General features: G+C 36.4%; 1 protein-coding gene across 1 annotated transcript; it reads left to right on the top strand.

Moving 5' to 3' along the window:
* Positions 1 to 1,286: 1,286 nt before the first annotated feature.
* LOC134817165 (sodium/potassium-transporting ATPase subunit beta-3-like) lies at positions 1,287 to 7,365 on the top strand. The gene is made up of 7 exons (XM_063826295.1): positions 1,287 to 1,417; positions 1,669 to 1,797; positions 3,518 to 3,619; positions 3,817 to 3,953; positions 4,198 to 4,287; positions 6,124 to 6,244; positions 6,408 to 7,365. The coding sequence occupies exons 1-7, from the start codon at positions 1,312 to 1,314 to the stop codon at positions 6,551 to 6,553; spliced, it is 831 nt and encodes a 276-aa protein (XP_063682365.1). The 5' UTR covers positions 1,287 to 1,311; the 3' UTR covers positions 6,554 to 7,365.
* The last annotated feature ends 8,937 nt before the right edge of the window (positions 7,366 to 16,302 follow it).

Here is a 16,302-nt window from a genome sequence, read left to right as displayed (position 1 = left end):
GGCACGTGACGATTTTCGATTGCAAACAAACCCTGAGGGTAATATGATTAGTACAGGGTATAAAAGTGTCAATCAAGGTATATAATAATAAGAGGGTATAGAGGGTATAGAGGGTAGATAATACTACAATAATGTTTAAAATGTAGTAAAAACTACAATGTACAGGATGATGTAGAATGTAGATCTACTGAAGGCTACCATAGCAAGATTCCTTATCTCTTGGCAGGGCCCCTAATTTAACCCTTAATTACGGTTATCCAATCATTTGGCTGAGTCAACCAAGGAGACATAACACAGATGTGCAACATAGCAAAGATCCAATGGATTCTGAGCTAATTCCCTAGACTAGTCTAGGTTACACTTGGTATAGGGTCAACAGAAATAAAGTCTTTACTCCCTGCCCCCTGGATGGTGTGAACAACTATCTTAGGATATTGTGAGTGTACCACATCAACAGGGAGTTTAATTAGATGTCTAAATGACATAGCCTTGACAGAGCTGAGGTAGATTGATGCCATCAGAATAAGATACAAATTATAGTAATAATTTCATCATACAACAAATTTAAAGACTTGATGCACTAAATAACAAGATAAAGGGTATGCATTTTTCAATAAAAATATTTAAAAATTCTATGGTTAAAAGAGGTATTTATTAGTTTAAGAAACTATTCAGGAATATCATAAGCACGCTTGAAAAGAAACGTATTTAGATACACTTTAAAAGAGTCCAACGACATGCAGTTCTTAATTTCAAGAGGCAGCTCATTCCATAATTTAGGGCCAACTTTCTGAAACGATCTCTCTCCATACTGTGTATGTACCCTAGGTTCTGTCAAGTAGATAAGATGATTATAATTGTAAATTATATTAGCAAATTTCAACATTGTACTTAAATAATCTGGTCCCATACCATTAAGACATTTATAAACAAGAAGTAATAATTTGTATTGAATTCTGTAACTGATGGGCAGCCAATGAAGGTCTTTCAGAGTATCTCCTAAATGATACATTTAAGCACTGTACAAAAAATTTAATAAAGTATTTTTTGAATTGGTATCGAAAAAAGGTTTCTGTTCTTGAGATATTGTGCATCAGAAATTTAGGTTTACATGTAATCTATTGTAAATGAAAACTTCAAATGAAATTTTGTTTAAAGACTATCTTTTACAGTTTACAAATTGGCACACGTATACTTCAAGGTATTGTCCTAAAATGACATGTAGCTATTTTTCATTTCATTTCATCATATCTACAACTCATACAAACGATTCATTTCACCTTTCACACTTTCATAGCTAGATCATAGATCATGCCACAGTATGATCCAATTGACGATCCTGGTCCATCAACATCACTCATGTATCTCAAAAATGCTGGAACGTCCCTGATCCACTCACGCTCTAAAGAAGACTGGGGTAAAATACTTTAAAACCATACATTTCATCATACATCATAGCATGTATACACTGATATCTTCTCATCGGTTTTACCACAATATTTCACATTTAAAAAAAGAATTGTTGATCAGTTTTTACATTATTGGAGAATAGTTTCAGCTTCTACCTGAATGACATTTTGTGGTAGCTTTTGTCAATACCAGGAATGCTGCACTGTTCATATAATAGTAGGTAATTTTGGGAAGCATTCGAAGAGATTATATTTTCAGGAAAACTTATAATCTTCTACTTCTTCTTCTACGCTTGTTTGGCAGCTTTCTTCGCCGTCTGCCTGATAGTGATGCTGCAAACCCTGGACGATGACAAGCCTACAGTTATCGGACGTACCATCAAACCTAGTATGTGAATCCAAATCTGGTGTTCATGTTAAGCAATTTGATATTCATGTCTAAAATCCCAAAATGTTGATAAATTTACCTGAAATGAAATTTTGTTTTAAAAAAAACTATCATTTACAGTTTACAAATTGAGACCTTGTAACTTGGCACACATGTACTTCAAGGCCTTGTCCTAAAATGTCATGTAGATATTTTTTGCTCCAAAGTGAAAGCTAAGATACCTTAATTCCCAAAAATTTGGGCGACAAAAAATTTGAGCGGGCCTCTCGCCCAAATTTTTTGCAGACCAAATTAATTGCGTTAATCTTTTCCGTCTGCTAAATTTTTTGCTAACCAAACTTTTGGCATTTGGCCTGTGGCCCTGAAATCTATAGAAAGATGGCTTTTTCTTCATATCCAAGTGAAATAATATTTGAAATTTTAGTTTTCTAATCTGTCATTCATGGCTTGACCAATTAAAAAGGCTTATATTTTAAATGAATAGAAATTACTGGAATAGCTAACAGCTACTAATAAAACAAATGGCTAGAGGTACGGAGAGCTAGAGATTTTCAGATTTAAACAAGATCTGCAAATGGATTATCATCCACCGTAAAGTCTGATCTACAAGCATCAGTTATACCCGACTTCTCAAAGCCTTTCCTTATGTCATCTGGCCTCCCTTTTAAATATGCTATCTGATTGAGAGACTAAATATCACTATTGTATAAATCTATCATTTTGTACTGTGCCATCATCACTGTATTTTTTAGTAGTTACTGGGCAGATCGTAAATTTTATAATGTGAAACAACTCAGACTACCACCTACATGCTTAAAATTGAAAGCAAAATGACTGGAATAATAAGGAATAATAATGAACTAAGGCAAATATCTAACTGAAATTTTAGTGGAAAATCGTTCATTTTTCGAAGAATTTGTGCCCAAATTTTCGGTCGCCCAAATGAGTTCAAATTTTTTGCCCAAATTTTTCGGGCTCAAATAAATTGTGCTCAATTTAATTGCACACAAATTTTTGGGAACTAAGGTATGAGGTTCTAGCTATAGCCGTCACGCAACTGTCTATAATTTACCTCGTAAAAACAGCTAGGGCCAGGGGAAGAATTCTGTTACATCGCTACATATCGTATCATTTGATTGTAATTATCTCGGAAACAGATGTTTCAATTTTGAGATGAAACGGATATTAAATTTAAAGCTCTACTAGAAGAAGATAAGTTTTAAAAGTGGTAAATACATTTTTTAGGAGAGCCACAGCACAGGACTGATTTTTGTTAAAATATGTTAACCTTAAGGGCAGATTATAGTTTTTGTATTCGAGATTGGAGCAACAAATTGTTAAGAAATTGTAATATGTGAGGTTAACTGATCAAATAGCCAATTATTAACCTCAATTTTACAACAAATTAAGGGCTCTAGTGGGCTAGGGGTTGCCCACTGGCATAGGGTACGTGGCCTGCCCACTGTATTGGCTGGCATATTTCATTTTTCCATACTTGAGTCTCACTTGTATGACTTAAACGTATTTTTGTTGGGTGTTGGGTGTGATTTTAATGTCGAAGCAGGTAATACATTTTAGAATTTTATTTATTATAATTTTTATAAATTTATGTGCGAAGTAATAAATGGATCACTAGTATATGATCAAGATCGCATAATAACGGTTCTGGCTTGCTCTGCTATTTGCATTCATGACAAGTTGAGTTGAATTTTTGTTTCAGAGCTAGCAGCCCCTTCCCCAGACTTGTACATCATGAACTTCGAGAAAGAAGAAGAATGGAATAAGTACAGGGTGGCAGCCGACAAATTAGCAGAAAAATACAGTAAATTTATTTTTTATACGTTCATTTTAATTTTTAAATATCTTGAATAAAAAAATGGTAAATATAATAAATTTATTTGTATACGTTTATTTTTATCTCTCATTATCTTGAAGCATGGTTTAATTGTATGTTGTAAAACCACAACATAATTCTGTCGATACTCAGCTCTGTTTAAAAGTGGTTTATTCTCTCTGCAGCTGCAAAGGATAACAAGGGCGTCGGATTTTTCGATTGGAGCGAAGCTAACCTTGGAAAATGTTACAACCAATCAAAACCCTTCAACTCCGATAAAGACTCTGATAAAGTGGGATGTTTCTATATTGGACTTAACAGGGTGGGTACCCGTGGGTATTTTTGAACAATTTTAGTTTTAAAAGTTTAAATACCTAAATAAAAATTGTTCACAGCTATTTCTCTAGATTTGCTATTCGTGATTAAATTAAAATGTTAATTAAAATGTTAATTCGAGTATTATGGTAAGTACGTAACATCAATTGGTTTAACAATCAACAGTACCTTGACGGAGAGCTGCACCTACCAATAACCCATTTTTCTCACCAAACTATCCAATAATTCAGATTTACAATTGGACTCCAGAAAAAAAGACGTTGTCTTTTGATTGCAATTGGAGCGTGGGAAAAACTGGATCTGGAAACTTGGACCCTCCAGTGAGTACATCTAATTATAAATTTTTGGGAAATTGGGAAACTTAACTCTATATATTTGTTAGGTTCACACAAACGTATGAAATAAAATGAAATGAAATAAAGGCAAAGCATTTACATCCCGCTTATATATATCAACAACCAATATTAAAAAAATAAAAATTGCCGACTTCAAAGCGGCTGGCATGGTGACATAAGAGATATATTAATAATTTAAACTCCAGAATTCATGTATATTCTCAGTAAATATAAAGTGTAAGAGTTCATATAAAATGGCCAAAAAATTATGTCCTGATAAAATAACGTATATATTAATTATTGCTAAGTACCAAACAACAAGTGGGAGGTGGATCGTTGGTACCATTAAATCGATTTAACACCGCAATTCCAGTCGCAAGCCTGGGACCACTACTAGCATAGTCACAACATCTACAAAGCTGCCATATAGCCTGACTGACAATTTTCTCGACTGACTGACAATGTTTCTTCTTTTTCCCCATTTAGAATACAAAGATTAGTACATTTTAGCTTATGATTAATATTATATTTTTACCTATAGTTTACCTAGATTACTTTTAGGATTTTCCTTGACCTTCCTCTTCAAATCTAGAACAAACTGTTTATGTACTGCTCGCTCCTCCGGCGACCGATCCGGTGAAATAAAGACAGTTTTAACACACTGAGACAGTCTGAGTTCTTTAGCTTTAATCAGTATCTGATGAACGGTGCTAGAGCTTCCAAATGATACTTTGACAGCCCTATGTTTTTTAGTAGCTTTATTCCCAATTCGAGCAGCTTCGAAGCGTGGCTTCTCTGCCATTTGTTCAAACACATCACAAATTGTATTGCCGAGTTTCTCTCCTGCATACTGAGCATACTCCTTGAGACCAAAAATCAACATGTTTTTGCTGAGATCCTCTTCAGCTACCACATTCTGAACTACTTTCTTCGAGTTCTCTGCCGTGAAAGTGGAGGCAGAGCTGGGGGAACGTTTTGTTACAGCAGCACTGTAAAACTTAATCTCAGACTCAGCTTGAACAATATTTTCTATAGCGGTTTTAAAGGTTCTCTGGACTGAATCTAGCTCTTTAGTCTTTATGTTCAAACTCCAAGAGTTCCCCTTGCCTTGCAACTGAATAATTTTCTGAGCATAAATCATGTCACTTTTCATTTCCTCTATTTTTGTTGCCGCTTTAAGAAAGAGATCCGTATATACAACAATACCCTAAAATGCATCAAAAAGGTGCTTTACTAAAAGGTCCTTATATATAGTTTCTTGAACTTGTCTAATGTAATACTAATATGACTATCTTTATCACTACACAGTCTATTGTCTTCATCACTTCCTCAACCCAACAACCAAGATCATTAGCAGCATCGGCAAACATGCCCAAATATTCACGTGACCACATTGTAGAGTCAAAGTCCACATTTCCCATAATGGGGGGATAATGTATTCACTGAAGGGTTATCCTAGGAAGTTTCTTGAACTTTCAACAGGTACCCCTCAGGTCCTCATTTAACCCTAAATTAAGTTTCTTATCATTCGGCTGAGTCGACCGAGAAGATCGCATAGATCCAATGGATCCTTACTCCTTAGCTACTCCCTAGGCTAGGTGACACTGGGATTCGAACCCTGAACTTTCTGCGCAGAAGGCGGATGCTCTGATCACTAGGCCACCTAGCCCCGATAAGCGATGAGATAAGAGAGCTCAATAATCAACGCGTAACAAAACTACACACTACACACATGATGATTATGTTTTCCATAAAAATCTCAGATTTTATTCATAATTTTATCATTATTTGAAAGGTAAATCACGTATCAATCATTTTCAGTTCGATATGGAAATGCAGAAAGAAGTCGAAATCGCTGCAGCACTGAAAGCGTACTACCCTTATACCTCCAAGGCAGAGAATGGTCTGCAGCCCATGCAGGCTATCGAGATAACCTTGAACAGTAAGTTATTCTTTATCTGACATGTTTTTCTGTTGAAGATATCTGTCTCGCTGGCCCTGTCTAGGAGTTTTAACTTTTATGTATTTTCTTGACTTTTCTATTCTCTAATCTACTTTAAATTCATTAGAATTGTCATCTCACTTCTCACTCATCAATTTCTCAGAGATAAAACAAGCTGCAATGAGCGAGACAGATTCTTTGGAAACCTATCTTGATTGCAGCGCTTACGTCAACGAGAAGAAGATCGAAGATTCAGGCGACGCCAACTTCGAAATCAGATACTCAAAAGACACGAATGCCGATGAATAGTTTGGATGTGGATTTGGAGTGAGTCGGTGCAAGAGATTTGTCGCAACTTAACCGTGCTGATAAGATCTACACAAACTCTCGTGATCATCTGATTATTACATAGGTTACTATTATGATGAGCTAGATTATGATATTAATTTATTGAACACCATTAACATTAATAGACATTTTTTAGATTTCTATTGATAAATAATATAACTTTCCTTTCGCAGCCATAATTATTTTTCGTTGGTCAAAAAATTGTCACAAAATAATTCTTGAGTTCTTTCATCTATCATTCTCAAGAATCATTGATTGAACAAAAGTTGAACACCAGCCGAACTGAATATTAAATACATGCATTTTTAGTTAGTTATTAGTTGAATCGGTATATTTATCGCTTTATTGAAATGATGTTATTTTGAGCTTTATTTTCATACCAATGCGATATTGGATTTAGTAGTACATAGTGCTTTGGTTATTTGTTAATGGTCATGGTGCGCGTTTGTTGGATTAACTATCATAAAATGTTTGGATGCTAGTTTAAATAGTAAAGCGTAGGGAACTTGAACGTAAACATAATCATTATAACAATTTGTATTCGTAATTAGATTGATACATATTTTGCATAGTTATTGTAAAGAAGCAGATTTGTTCCCGTGTAATCTAGGAGTTGAGAACTCGTTACAATTGTTGAGTATAATACTTTCTGATATGAAATCGTTTCACGGTAAAAAGGGTTTTAGAAAGTTTCCATTGTCTGGTCCGAGGTCTGAAATCGTAATATTGTGATATACAAGTTATTACTAAAACATAAATTCGACGTTTAGTCATTCAATTGTTTTCTTTGGTAATAAAATCTTTTAACTTTAAGGTTCACGCTGAAGATATTCAGGTCTTGTCGGCCTGGTTACATAGCGAGCTGAAATTATTTGTTATATTATAGGATAGTACTGTTGAGGGTATAAAAAAGAAATTTGCAGACAACTGCGAGGCAAGAGCTGCACGACATGTTGGATTCATTGTAGCGTAGAGTTTGAGCAAAGATATTATCATAAAGAGCATTCGATTAAGGTTAGAAACGATGATTTGATATACAAATCGTTTCAAACCTTAATCGTCATCTTGTCTTAGCTAGCATGTTCTGGAGTTCACTTTATGATAGTCTCTCTGCAGTCTGCTCTTACACCGCAATTTGTCCAGCATGTCGTGCAGCTCTAGCCTCGCAGTTTTTAATGTCTGCAAATTTCTGGATCATTCTGAGCCGTGGCACGTGACGGCACACTCCTGCATATCATGTACATATAGCATACACTGTAAAAATAACGCAGTCTGCTCTTCTAATGACCACTGTCACGTGACCCTACTCCGTCATTCACCCGCACACGTGACTTTGTCCGTTTGCTGCTCTGATTGGTTGCAGCTGTCCACGTGGCAGGTGTGTAATTGGTTGGTTAAGTTAATTGCATTGAGACGGAGTTTCCTTGACCAGGGAACGTATGGAAGATCTGAGATTGCTAATTGGGCGATGGTTGATTATACCGCGTACATCTAGTTCCACCACACTTCAGTCTGATTAACACTAGTATAAAAAGTGAAATGTCTTCACAAATATGGGCCATGGGGAGTGCTTAAAGTTCATAATTTCTGATAATTCCGTAAATTTCTCTTTTCAGGTTAAGATAACTGTTCAGCGTTTCAATGTGTTCGCATGATATGTTCTCAGATTATTTGTTATAATTACTAGCAGGAACCCGTCTAACCCTAAAGTGGTGTCAAGACTCGAGAGACTAAAATAATTATTACCTATTTAATTCGCGTTTTTGACACCACTCGGGAGTCCAAATTTTGGGCACTAAAATTATTATTCCTTGGCCAATTTTTTATTTTTTCATGCTGATTTGAAGGCCATTAAAGCATTTGACCCAGTCAAAAAAGTTTCAGTTTTATATCTTTTACGGTTTTTGCGGAAAGTTGCGTTAAAGTTGATGCCGTGGTGTCAGTAAAATGGCATGGATATATATATATATCGTCTCGCTTTATATATAGTAAGATATAGCCTTTATAATTGGTGTATTAGCTGTCTGTGAGAACGAGTCAAGGGGGGCCAATGGATATTTTTTTGTGAAACTTGATTTCGAGATAGCAGTTGATCAACAAACTAGGACCAGTGATCATAATTTTGAGGGGGTCCCGGACCCCAACCGCCAAACGGTGCCCGCGGGGCAGCCACGCCCATATTTGGTCCATATCAGGCCCAATTTAGCCAAATACCCTGAACATGCCCAAAACCCAAATTTTAGGTGCTCTACTTGTAGCTAGTAGTCTCCTGAACTCGTATATGAAATTTCATCAAGATTGGACAAAAAATGACTGAGTTATGAGCCAAAAACTATATGCCCATATTTGGGCATACGCACCAAATTTGGTAGATTTCGTCCCATAAATTGGTCAAATATCAATATTTTCCACTGAAACTTACTTTATATGAAAGGTAAGCCTAAACTACATATTCTCTGTAAGTTATAGCTTTATATCTGTTTAAATGTGGATACTAAGGCGAAAAGACCACAAAAAATGAACTAAATTGCCCATATCTTGGTTCGCGATATTCGCGGAATTGATCTCATTAAAATTGTAACAACTCGATCAGTTTTCAAAATTTTTCCATGAAATTTTCGGAATCGACTCGAAATCTTTTTTTTTTGATTTAGGCCTCCAAAAAAAATTAGGCGGCCAAATTCCAAAATTTTCCCGGAGAAATTCAGAATTTGGCCGCCAAATTTTTTTTGAGGCCTTAATCAAAAACCTGTTCTCAAACTAAGGTGGAAATGCGATTTCGAGTCGATTCCGAAAATTTCATGGAAAAATTTTGAAAACTGATCGAGTTGTTACAATTTTAATGAGATCAATTCCGCGAATATCGCGAATCAAGATATGGGCAATTTAGTTCATTTTTTGTGGTCTTTTCGCCTTAGTATCCACATTTAAACAGATATAAAGCTATAACTTACAGAGAATATGTAGTTTAGGCTTACCTTTCATATAAAGTAAGTTTCAGTGGAAAATATTGATATTTGACCAATTTATGGGACGAAATCTACCAAATTTGGTGCGTATGCCCAAATATGGGCATATGGTTTTTGGCTCATAACTCAGTCATTTTTTGTCCAATCTTGATGAAATTTCATATACGAGTTCAGGAGACCACTAGCTACAAGTAGAGCACCTAAAATTTGGGTTTTGGGCATGTTCAGGGTATTTGGCTAAATTGGGCCTAATTTGGACCAAATATGGGCGTGGCTGCCCCGCGGGCACCGTTTGGCGGTTGGGGTCCGGGACCCCCTCAAAAGTTCGGTCACTGGTCTTAGTTTGTTGGCCAACTGCTATCTCGAAATCAAGTTTCACAAAAAAATATCCATTGGCCCCCCCCCCCCCCCCCCCTTAAACAGGTATGTGGTGCGTGTCTGGTGAGATATGTCTAATTGGAGAGAAACCTTACAGTGTTTACCGACCTCACTAGTTTACAGACCTCTAAACCTTGCCAAATACTCCGTAGTACATAGTACATAGTACCCCAAAACCCACTTCAAACCGATTATATGCGGCAGGTTAATATGCACATGTTGTGCACATAGTTAACATGCACATGTTGTGCACATAGTTAACATGCACATGTTGTGCTGTGTGCACATAGTTAACATGCGCATTCTGTACACATTAACCCAGACAAGTAGTCTACGTGATCCTACCCTTGGCCTTAACCCTAATATAAATATTTCCGTGTATGTCCTCTCTCTCTCTCTCTCTCTCTCTCTCTCTCTCTCTCTCTCTCTCTCTCTCTCTCTCTCTCTCTCTCTCTCTCTCTCTCTCTCTCTCTCTCTCTCTCTCTCTCTCTCTCTCTCTCTCTCTCTCTCTCTCTCATCCTAAACCGTCTAAATGTTCTGTGTAACTAAAATTCTATATATTCTACCATGGCGAGAGTAATGTGTAGTCCAGTGAATAAGCTCCACAAACTTAATTATACAGCGTATGCGTGGTGGTTATAAATATATTTCTGTGCACAACTCATTACTCTATAATGGGTCTTATCACTAGACCAATTATATAATACACTAGAACAGGTAATAGCAATTATTGATGTTCAATTGTTGGTCTACAAGTTAGTAGTTACCTCTACATCAGACTCAACGTTGAAAAGCCTACATATAATAGTACTATTGCACGCTTTACTTATACTTACTATGAGACTTAATTTTCAGCCAATATTATTTTGATAGTTCTATAAAACTGTAAGCAAGGTATCTATTTTGGGCATGTAATATTGAAAAGCTCTAACAAAATTTATACTCATTTAATTATCTCATCAAATATTTAGGTTTATTTCAATAAAACAGTTACGTTTTCGACTAGGCTTCTTTTAATTATCAACTAAATTTAGATCTCCCCAAAACCTCATTATTTTGTCAGTGTGACACTATATTAAATGCACAATTTCGCCAATTATACTGTAATAACCGGTTCAAATTGAAACACAGATTTAATCCACCAAAATTCAATAATTACCGGGCCCCAGCGCACAATTGAATAACATCACCGCAATTATGTTTGGTATTAAAATGAGCACATTTGCTGGTCCAGATAAGCCCTATCCAGCTTTACTCTTCTGCCCACAGCTGTCAGCTACAAAATCCTGTCTATTTACTCAATTATACGCAACATGGAAATGTAAAATGTTACGAAACCGGAAAAGCAGATCTTCTACCTCCTATTTGTGTAGATTTACAGTCAAAAGCATTAGGAACTCACCTGTTTTGTCAGATGGAAATATGTGTAATTGCTAACACAGGAAAATAGATAATGATAGATTAGCCAATTTGGAAAGCTGGAGGAAGTTTCCTCTGACGTTTTTAAGTTATTAACTTAATAATGTAAAGATAAGAACTTAATAATGTAAAGATAAGAACTTAATAATGTAAAGATAAGAACTTGATAATGTAATTGCGATAAGAACTTGATAATGTAGATGTGATAAGAATACAGTGTACGATCAGTCTCTGGAATTTAGCGTATGCAGGGAAAAGCAGGTATCTAAGATACTGTTAACAGACGTAGTAATAATCGTATGGAAATTAAGGATCGTCACAGGGTTTAACACATTTACACATGTTAAGGATCGTCACAGGGTTTAACACATTTACACATGGTCTCTAACTTTGTGTAGTCCAACCAGACACGTAGTGATCTAGTCGGGGATATTTCTACTCCCTGGTGAGCATACGAGAGTTGAGAAAGGAAACTGAAGTAACATTGTTTGTCAAAATACAGAGATAAGATGTTTAACATATTCTCGAGGGAATTGAAGATAACGATACTGCACACCCAATACCAACTCTTATGGTTTCTTGACAGGTTCTTCCCTTCAAATATAGCTAAACATCACAACCATTCCCCGGTAATCGTGCATCGGATTTGTATCAAGTGTAAGTTTGCACACTTCATGATTACTGAAGAATGGAATGAAAAAGAAGCATACCTTTTTATTAACCTTCTAGAAACACACATATATCCTGATGTTGTCTCTCCGTCCCGTACATGTGCAAGTTGATTTCTGTTAAACTCCCGCGCTTTTTCCTTAATGGGCTGCTTGTAAAAGTCAGATGAATTAACAAGTATGCATGTAAGAAATTTCCGCACTACGGTCGGTAATGTCAAACCATCAGACAGACTCTCACTCTGTAGCTAAGCTCTCTTTTTATATTCTCTAGCAATGGGAACCTGTGGTAAAGCCATGAAACCACCAACTGTGCTGAGCTTAACCAATCACTGTTGGTCCTAATATCACGTGACTGTGCTGAGCTTAACCAATCACTGTCGGTCCTGATATCCCGTGACTTGCGGTCTCTTTTTAGATGGTGTAAATGTTACTTTATTCCATGAGATATTTCTTATAAAAGTTAGCTACGAATTCTCTTAACCAGCAACTATTGTTAGCAACTATGGAATAGAACTTTGGGACGGGAAATATAGCGGCCTTTCACACACCAACAATTTGTTCTAACTTAGTTCACATGGTTCCATCGCAAATGTACTGCATTTACAGGAATACCTCTGTAAGTTAACTAGCGATCGATTTGTAGTTGTATCATGTGGCAATCTAAATTCAAATTAGTAATTTCAAGGTTTGTTAAGCAGTGTTACTGCTCACATCGTTTGCATTTTTCCCGCGCTTGACTTTTGAGTGTTGAGTGTTCGGCATCAGCTGATAGTGTAGAATATCAAGGGTTTGGTACCACAATGTGCCTTGTTCACTTAGGTATATATCTCAATATTCTCTGTCCAAAACTGGGGGTAATTAACCAAGTCCAATTGGCGTTGTTAGGCAGATAATAAGTGATATTTTAATTAAGGTAATTAATAAGCTACCCGGAAGAAGAACGATTACATTAGCCCGCCCCTCCTTGCAAAACTGAGAAGCTAATAAAACATCATTAGTAATTGCACCCTGATTATTAAATTAACTTATCGCAAAAACTCGTATAAGTCGTTGCCCTGACAATTTCAGTACACGGATTGTTTAATTCCGAAAATGTTCGAGAAGGTTACCGTACGTGCTATTCGAAATATTCATTATTCATCGCATTAATTTAAATAATTAACAGTTAACTAGTTTACTGTCCAGTATGCAGCTAGAAGCTATAACAAGCATCAAATCTTTACATGCTGAATCCAGGAAGTGGATGATCGGTGGTATTATAACGAGGTCACGTGATGTTATAATGATGTCACGTGATGTTATACTGATGTCACGTGTGAGATTGCACACTCCACACTACATACGAGGTGTTAGAAACCTGACGTGTTCAACATGTTGAAATGGTGCTGTTAAAGTATTGGTTGTAGGGGTTGAACAAATGCAGTGGCAGAATGTTATATCGCCGCTTGTACACGTATCAGCTGTCACTCAGTAAAGTCTAAATATAGAAGATAAATGTAAACCTTTAAAAGTAATTAAAAGGTCCAATACTTTAGTCCGGATATATTAGTATATTAGGGAATAAAAAAAACTTATTGAACAAAGTTGAACAACCTCACACCCTTTATACAACTCATTACACATTATACCTTGCTTAAACATAGCCTAAAATAAACCAATCAACACGCTTGAAACTGAGCGATGAGTAGTTTACACTTTACGTCTGTATTAGGCTGTGTTTCGTGTATAAGTATTAGATATCAACATTGAGGACAGTGGCGAAGTTTACAGTTAACGTGTGAAACACCTTATTTTCTTTGCCATCTCGTCTTCGCTCACTCGTGGCAAGGAAGCCAGAAATTGTAGAAGAATGTGGACTTAGTTCACATTCCTGAACCGCTTAAACAATATAAAACATGGCCACCACGGGTGTGGAAGAGGAGAAATGTGTTGGTGACGTGTGGAAGAGGAGAAATGTGTTGGGTTACTTGAAAGTGGCCACCATACACCGAGACTGACTGTCTGGGAAACTCTAATTAGTCGTGAAGTGACACGGAACACTGTGAGCTGTGTGAAATGTAGGAAATGTGGGGCAGGTGTGTAACTGTGGTATGTGACTAACTGTGGGGAGGCTGTTACTTCCTACTAATCCTACTTGTCAAACACACGCTGTCCCTGCAGACTATTTATTGATATAGCAACTGCACAATGTGCGCGTGTGGATTGTGTCTAGAAGTGTCTGGAAGCGTTCGCGATCCAATAACGTTAAAACTTGTTGGCATTCAAGAAAATATCACTACTTAGCTTAAAATATGACCCAATATGAGGAATAGGATCATTCGAAATTTCTAAAAACTTGCAGTTTTAAGTTTTTAAAGTCTTCACTTCGCTCACAATGATTTGAATATCCTAAGGAAATCCCTAAAAATCAGCAATATTTAACAAGATTATCGTTATCTGTACGATTGGTCCCACAGAAGGCAATATGATTACTCTTCATTGCACATAAAACTGAAGTTCTCATGGTCAGAGAGCCGGTACTGCACACAACAGTCCTGATAAGAAGTGGTACTGTTATTATATACTCTATACTGTGGTACACTGGTATGTATTCTCATTTAATTTATCCTCTCCGTTTTTCTCCGCCAAATTAATTGCCTCGAGGCCTTTAAATTTGGTCCGTAATTTGATATTCGTTTTACCGTGTGAGCACCTGTACCACCACAATACTTCAAAATGAGATTAATGTTATTTCTTCAGAGGAAACGCTAATTGGATTATAATTGCGGTTAATAACTCGGTGTATGATAAAATGGCTGGAGAATATTCCAGAACAAATAACATGGCAGGGTGTTCTTTGTGTTTGACCAACATACGAATTCCACACATAACATCTCAGGTAGGCACTGTGTGTTGCCGCTCTCCAGTAGCAGCAGGTGTTAGACAATTGTGGCGGGAAATCTCGATGGCATTAAAGTTTTAAATGTATATATGGTAAATGTGATTCCGCTCACACTTCAATGGTCGTGTAATGAAAGTTTGAGCTATATGTCTGGTAACGTCTGTGAAACTGGTTCTGCGGTTCCGCCTGGGGGCTTCCTTAGGACGGAGTTTCTAAATGTGCTCAATAATTTATGTGTGATTTAATCATCTTCTAGAAGTTTCTAAATGCTGCTCGATGACAAGTCCCCATACATCGTAGTCCGGTAGTTTCATTGCATCTTAATTAATATATGAACGTGGATACGTGGATTAGTGTACACGTCACAGATTTCATCATCTGTAAGAAGGGTACAAGAAGTTGTCTGTAACCAATAGTTACAAAGTGTCACAGAAGCTGTGTGTTACATAGTGAGCTGATACGTGGAGTTAAAAATAAACATATCATGTTGTCACAGTTACAATAACAAAAACAATGTTAATTAACTCAGACTGGTGTCAATATTATGTAGGAAACTGAGTGGCTAACATTAAACATGTTACCAAGACAATTATTACGGGCTACTGTTCCATTAAATGGATAATCTATCGGAATCAGTAAAGATGCAATCATGTAACTCGTTCTAAAAGTTGAATTTACTAAATATTTTCTATGATATATGTAAGCGGTAAAACTTTGAAAGTCTGAACACAGATATATTTAAACATCGGTTTATGTTTAAAAAACATGTCTTGAATTTTAAACATTCAGTTAAAGATTTTCTTACAATGAATTAGCAAGCACAGCTCTGTAAATTGAAGAAAGTTCACGAGGCGTCAAAAGCGCCGGCTTCTGCGGCAGTTTAACACATTTTACCTTAAATATATTCCGTAGATGTATGGGTTGATCCTGCTATTTCCCCTGAATGTCGTGCATTGACGTCACACGCGCTAATCGTATATAAACGGTCGTACATTACACTATTGAGCCGCTATTTCCCTACCGCGCTGCATTTCTCTCCTATTACACAATGCACAAAATTATTCGCTATGAAGTTTGATCTTACACCACTACAAATTAAAGTAAATTTACAGATCAGTGAAAGGAATTCAATTTTGTACTCTTTATTATATGAATGATCGACAACTCTGTACAGTGTACACAGGGTATAATTAGTACATTCCTAGCTATCAGCTATTCTGATTTCATTTAGCTCTGGATTGGTAGCGACAGAAATCTGGTATGTTGGGATTCTGGATCGAATTTAATTGTGCTCTTGAACCGGATTAATCGTCCGGGAAAAACGGCAGACGGTTGAATAGACAAGAGTGTACGGGAATTAACTTGGTGACAACAGATATAAGTGGCTTATTT

The sequence above is a fragment of the Bolinopsis microptera genome, chromosome 6 (assembly GCF_026151205.1).
Source record: "Bolinopsis microptera isolate Bmic1 chromosome 6, MBARI_Bmic_1.0, whole genome shotgun sequence".
NCBI classification, from domain to species: domain Eukaryota; kingdom Metazoa; phylum Ctenophora; class Tentaculata; order Lobata; family Bolinopsidae; genus Bolinopsis; species Bolinopsis microptera.
This window is presented reverse-complemented; position numbering and strand designations above follow the sequence as displayed.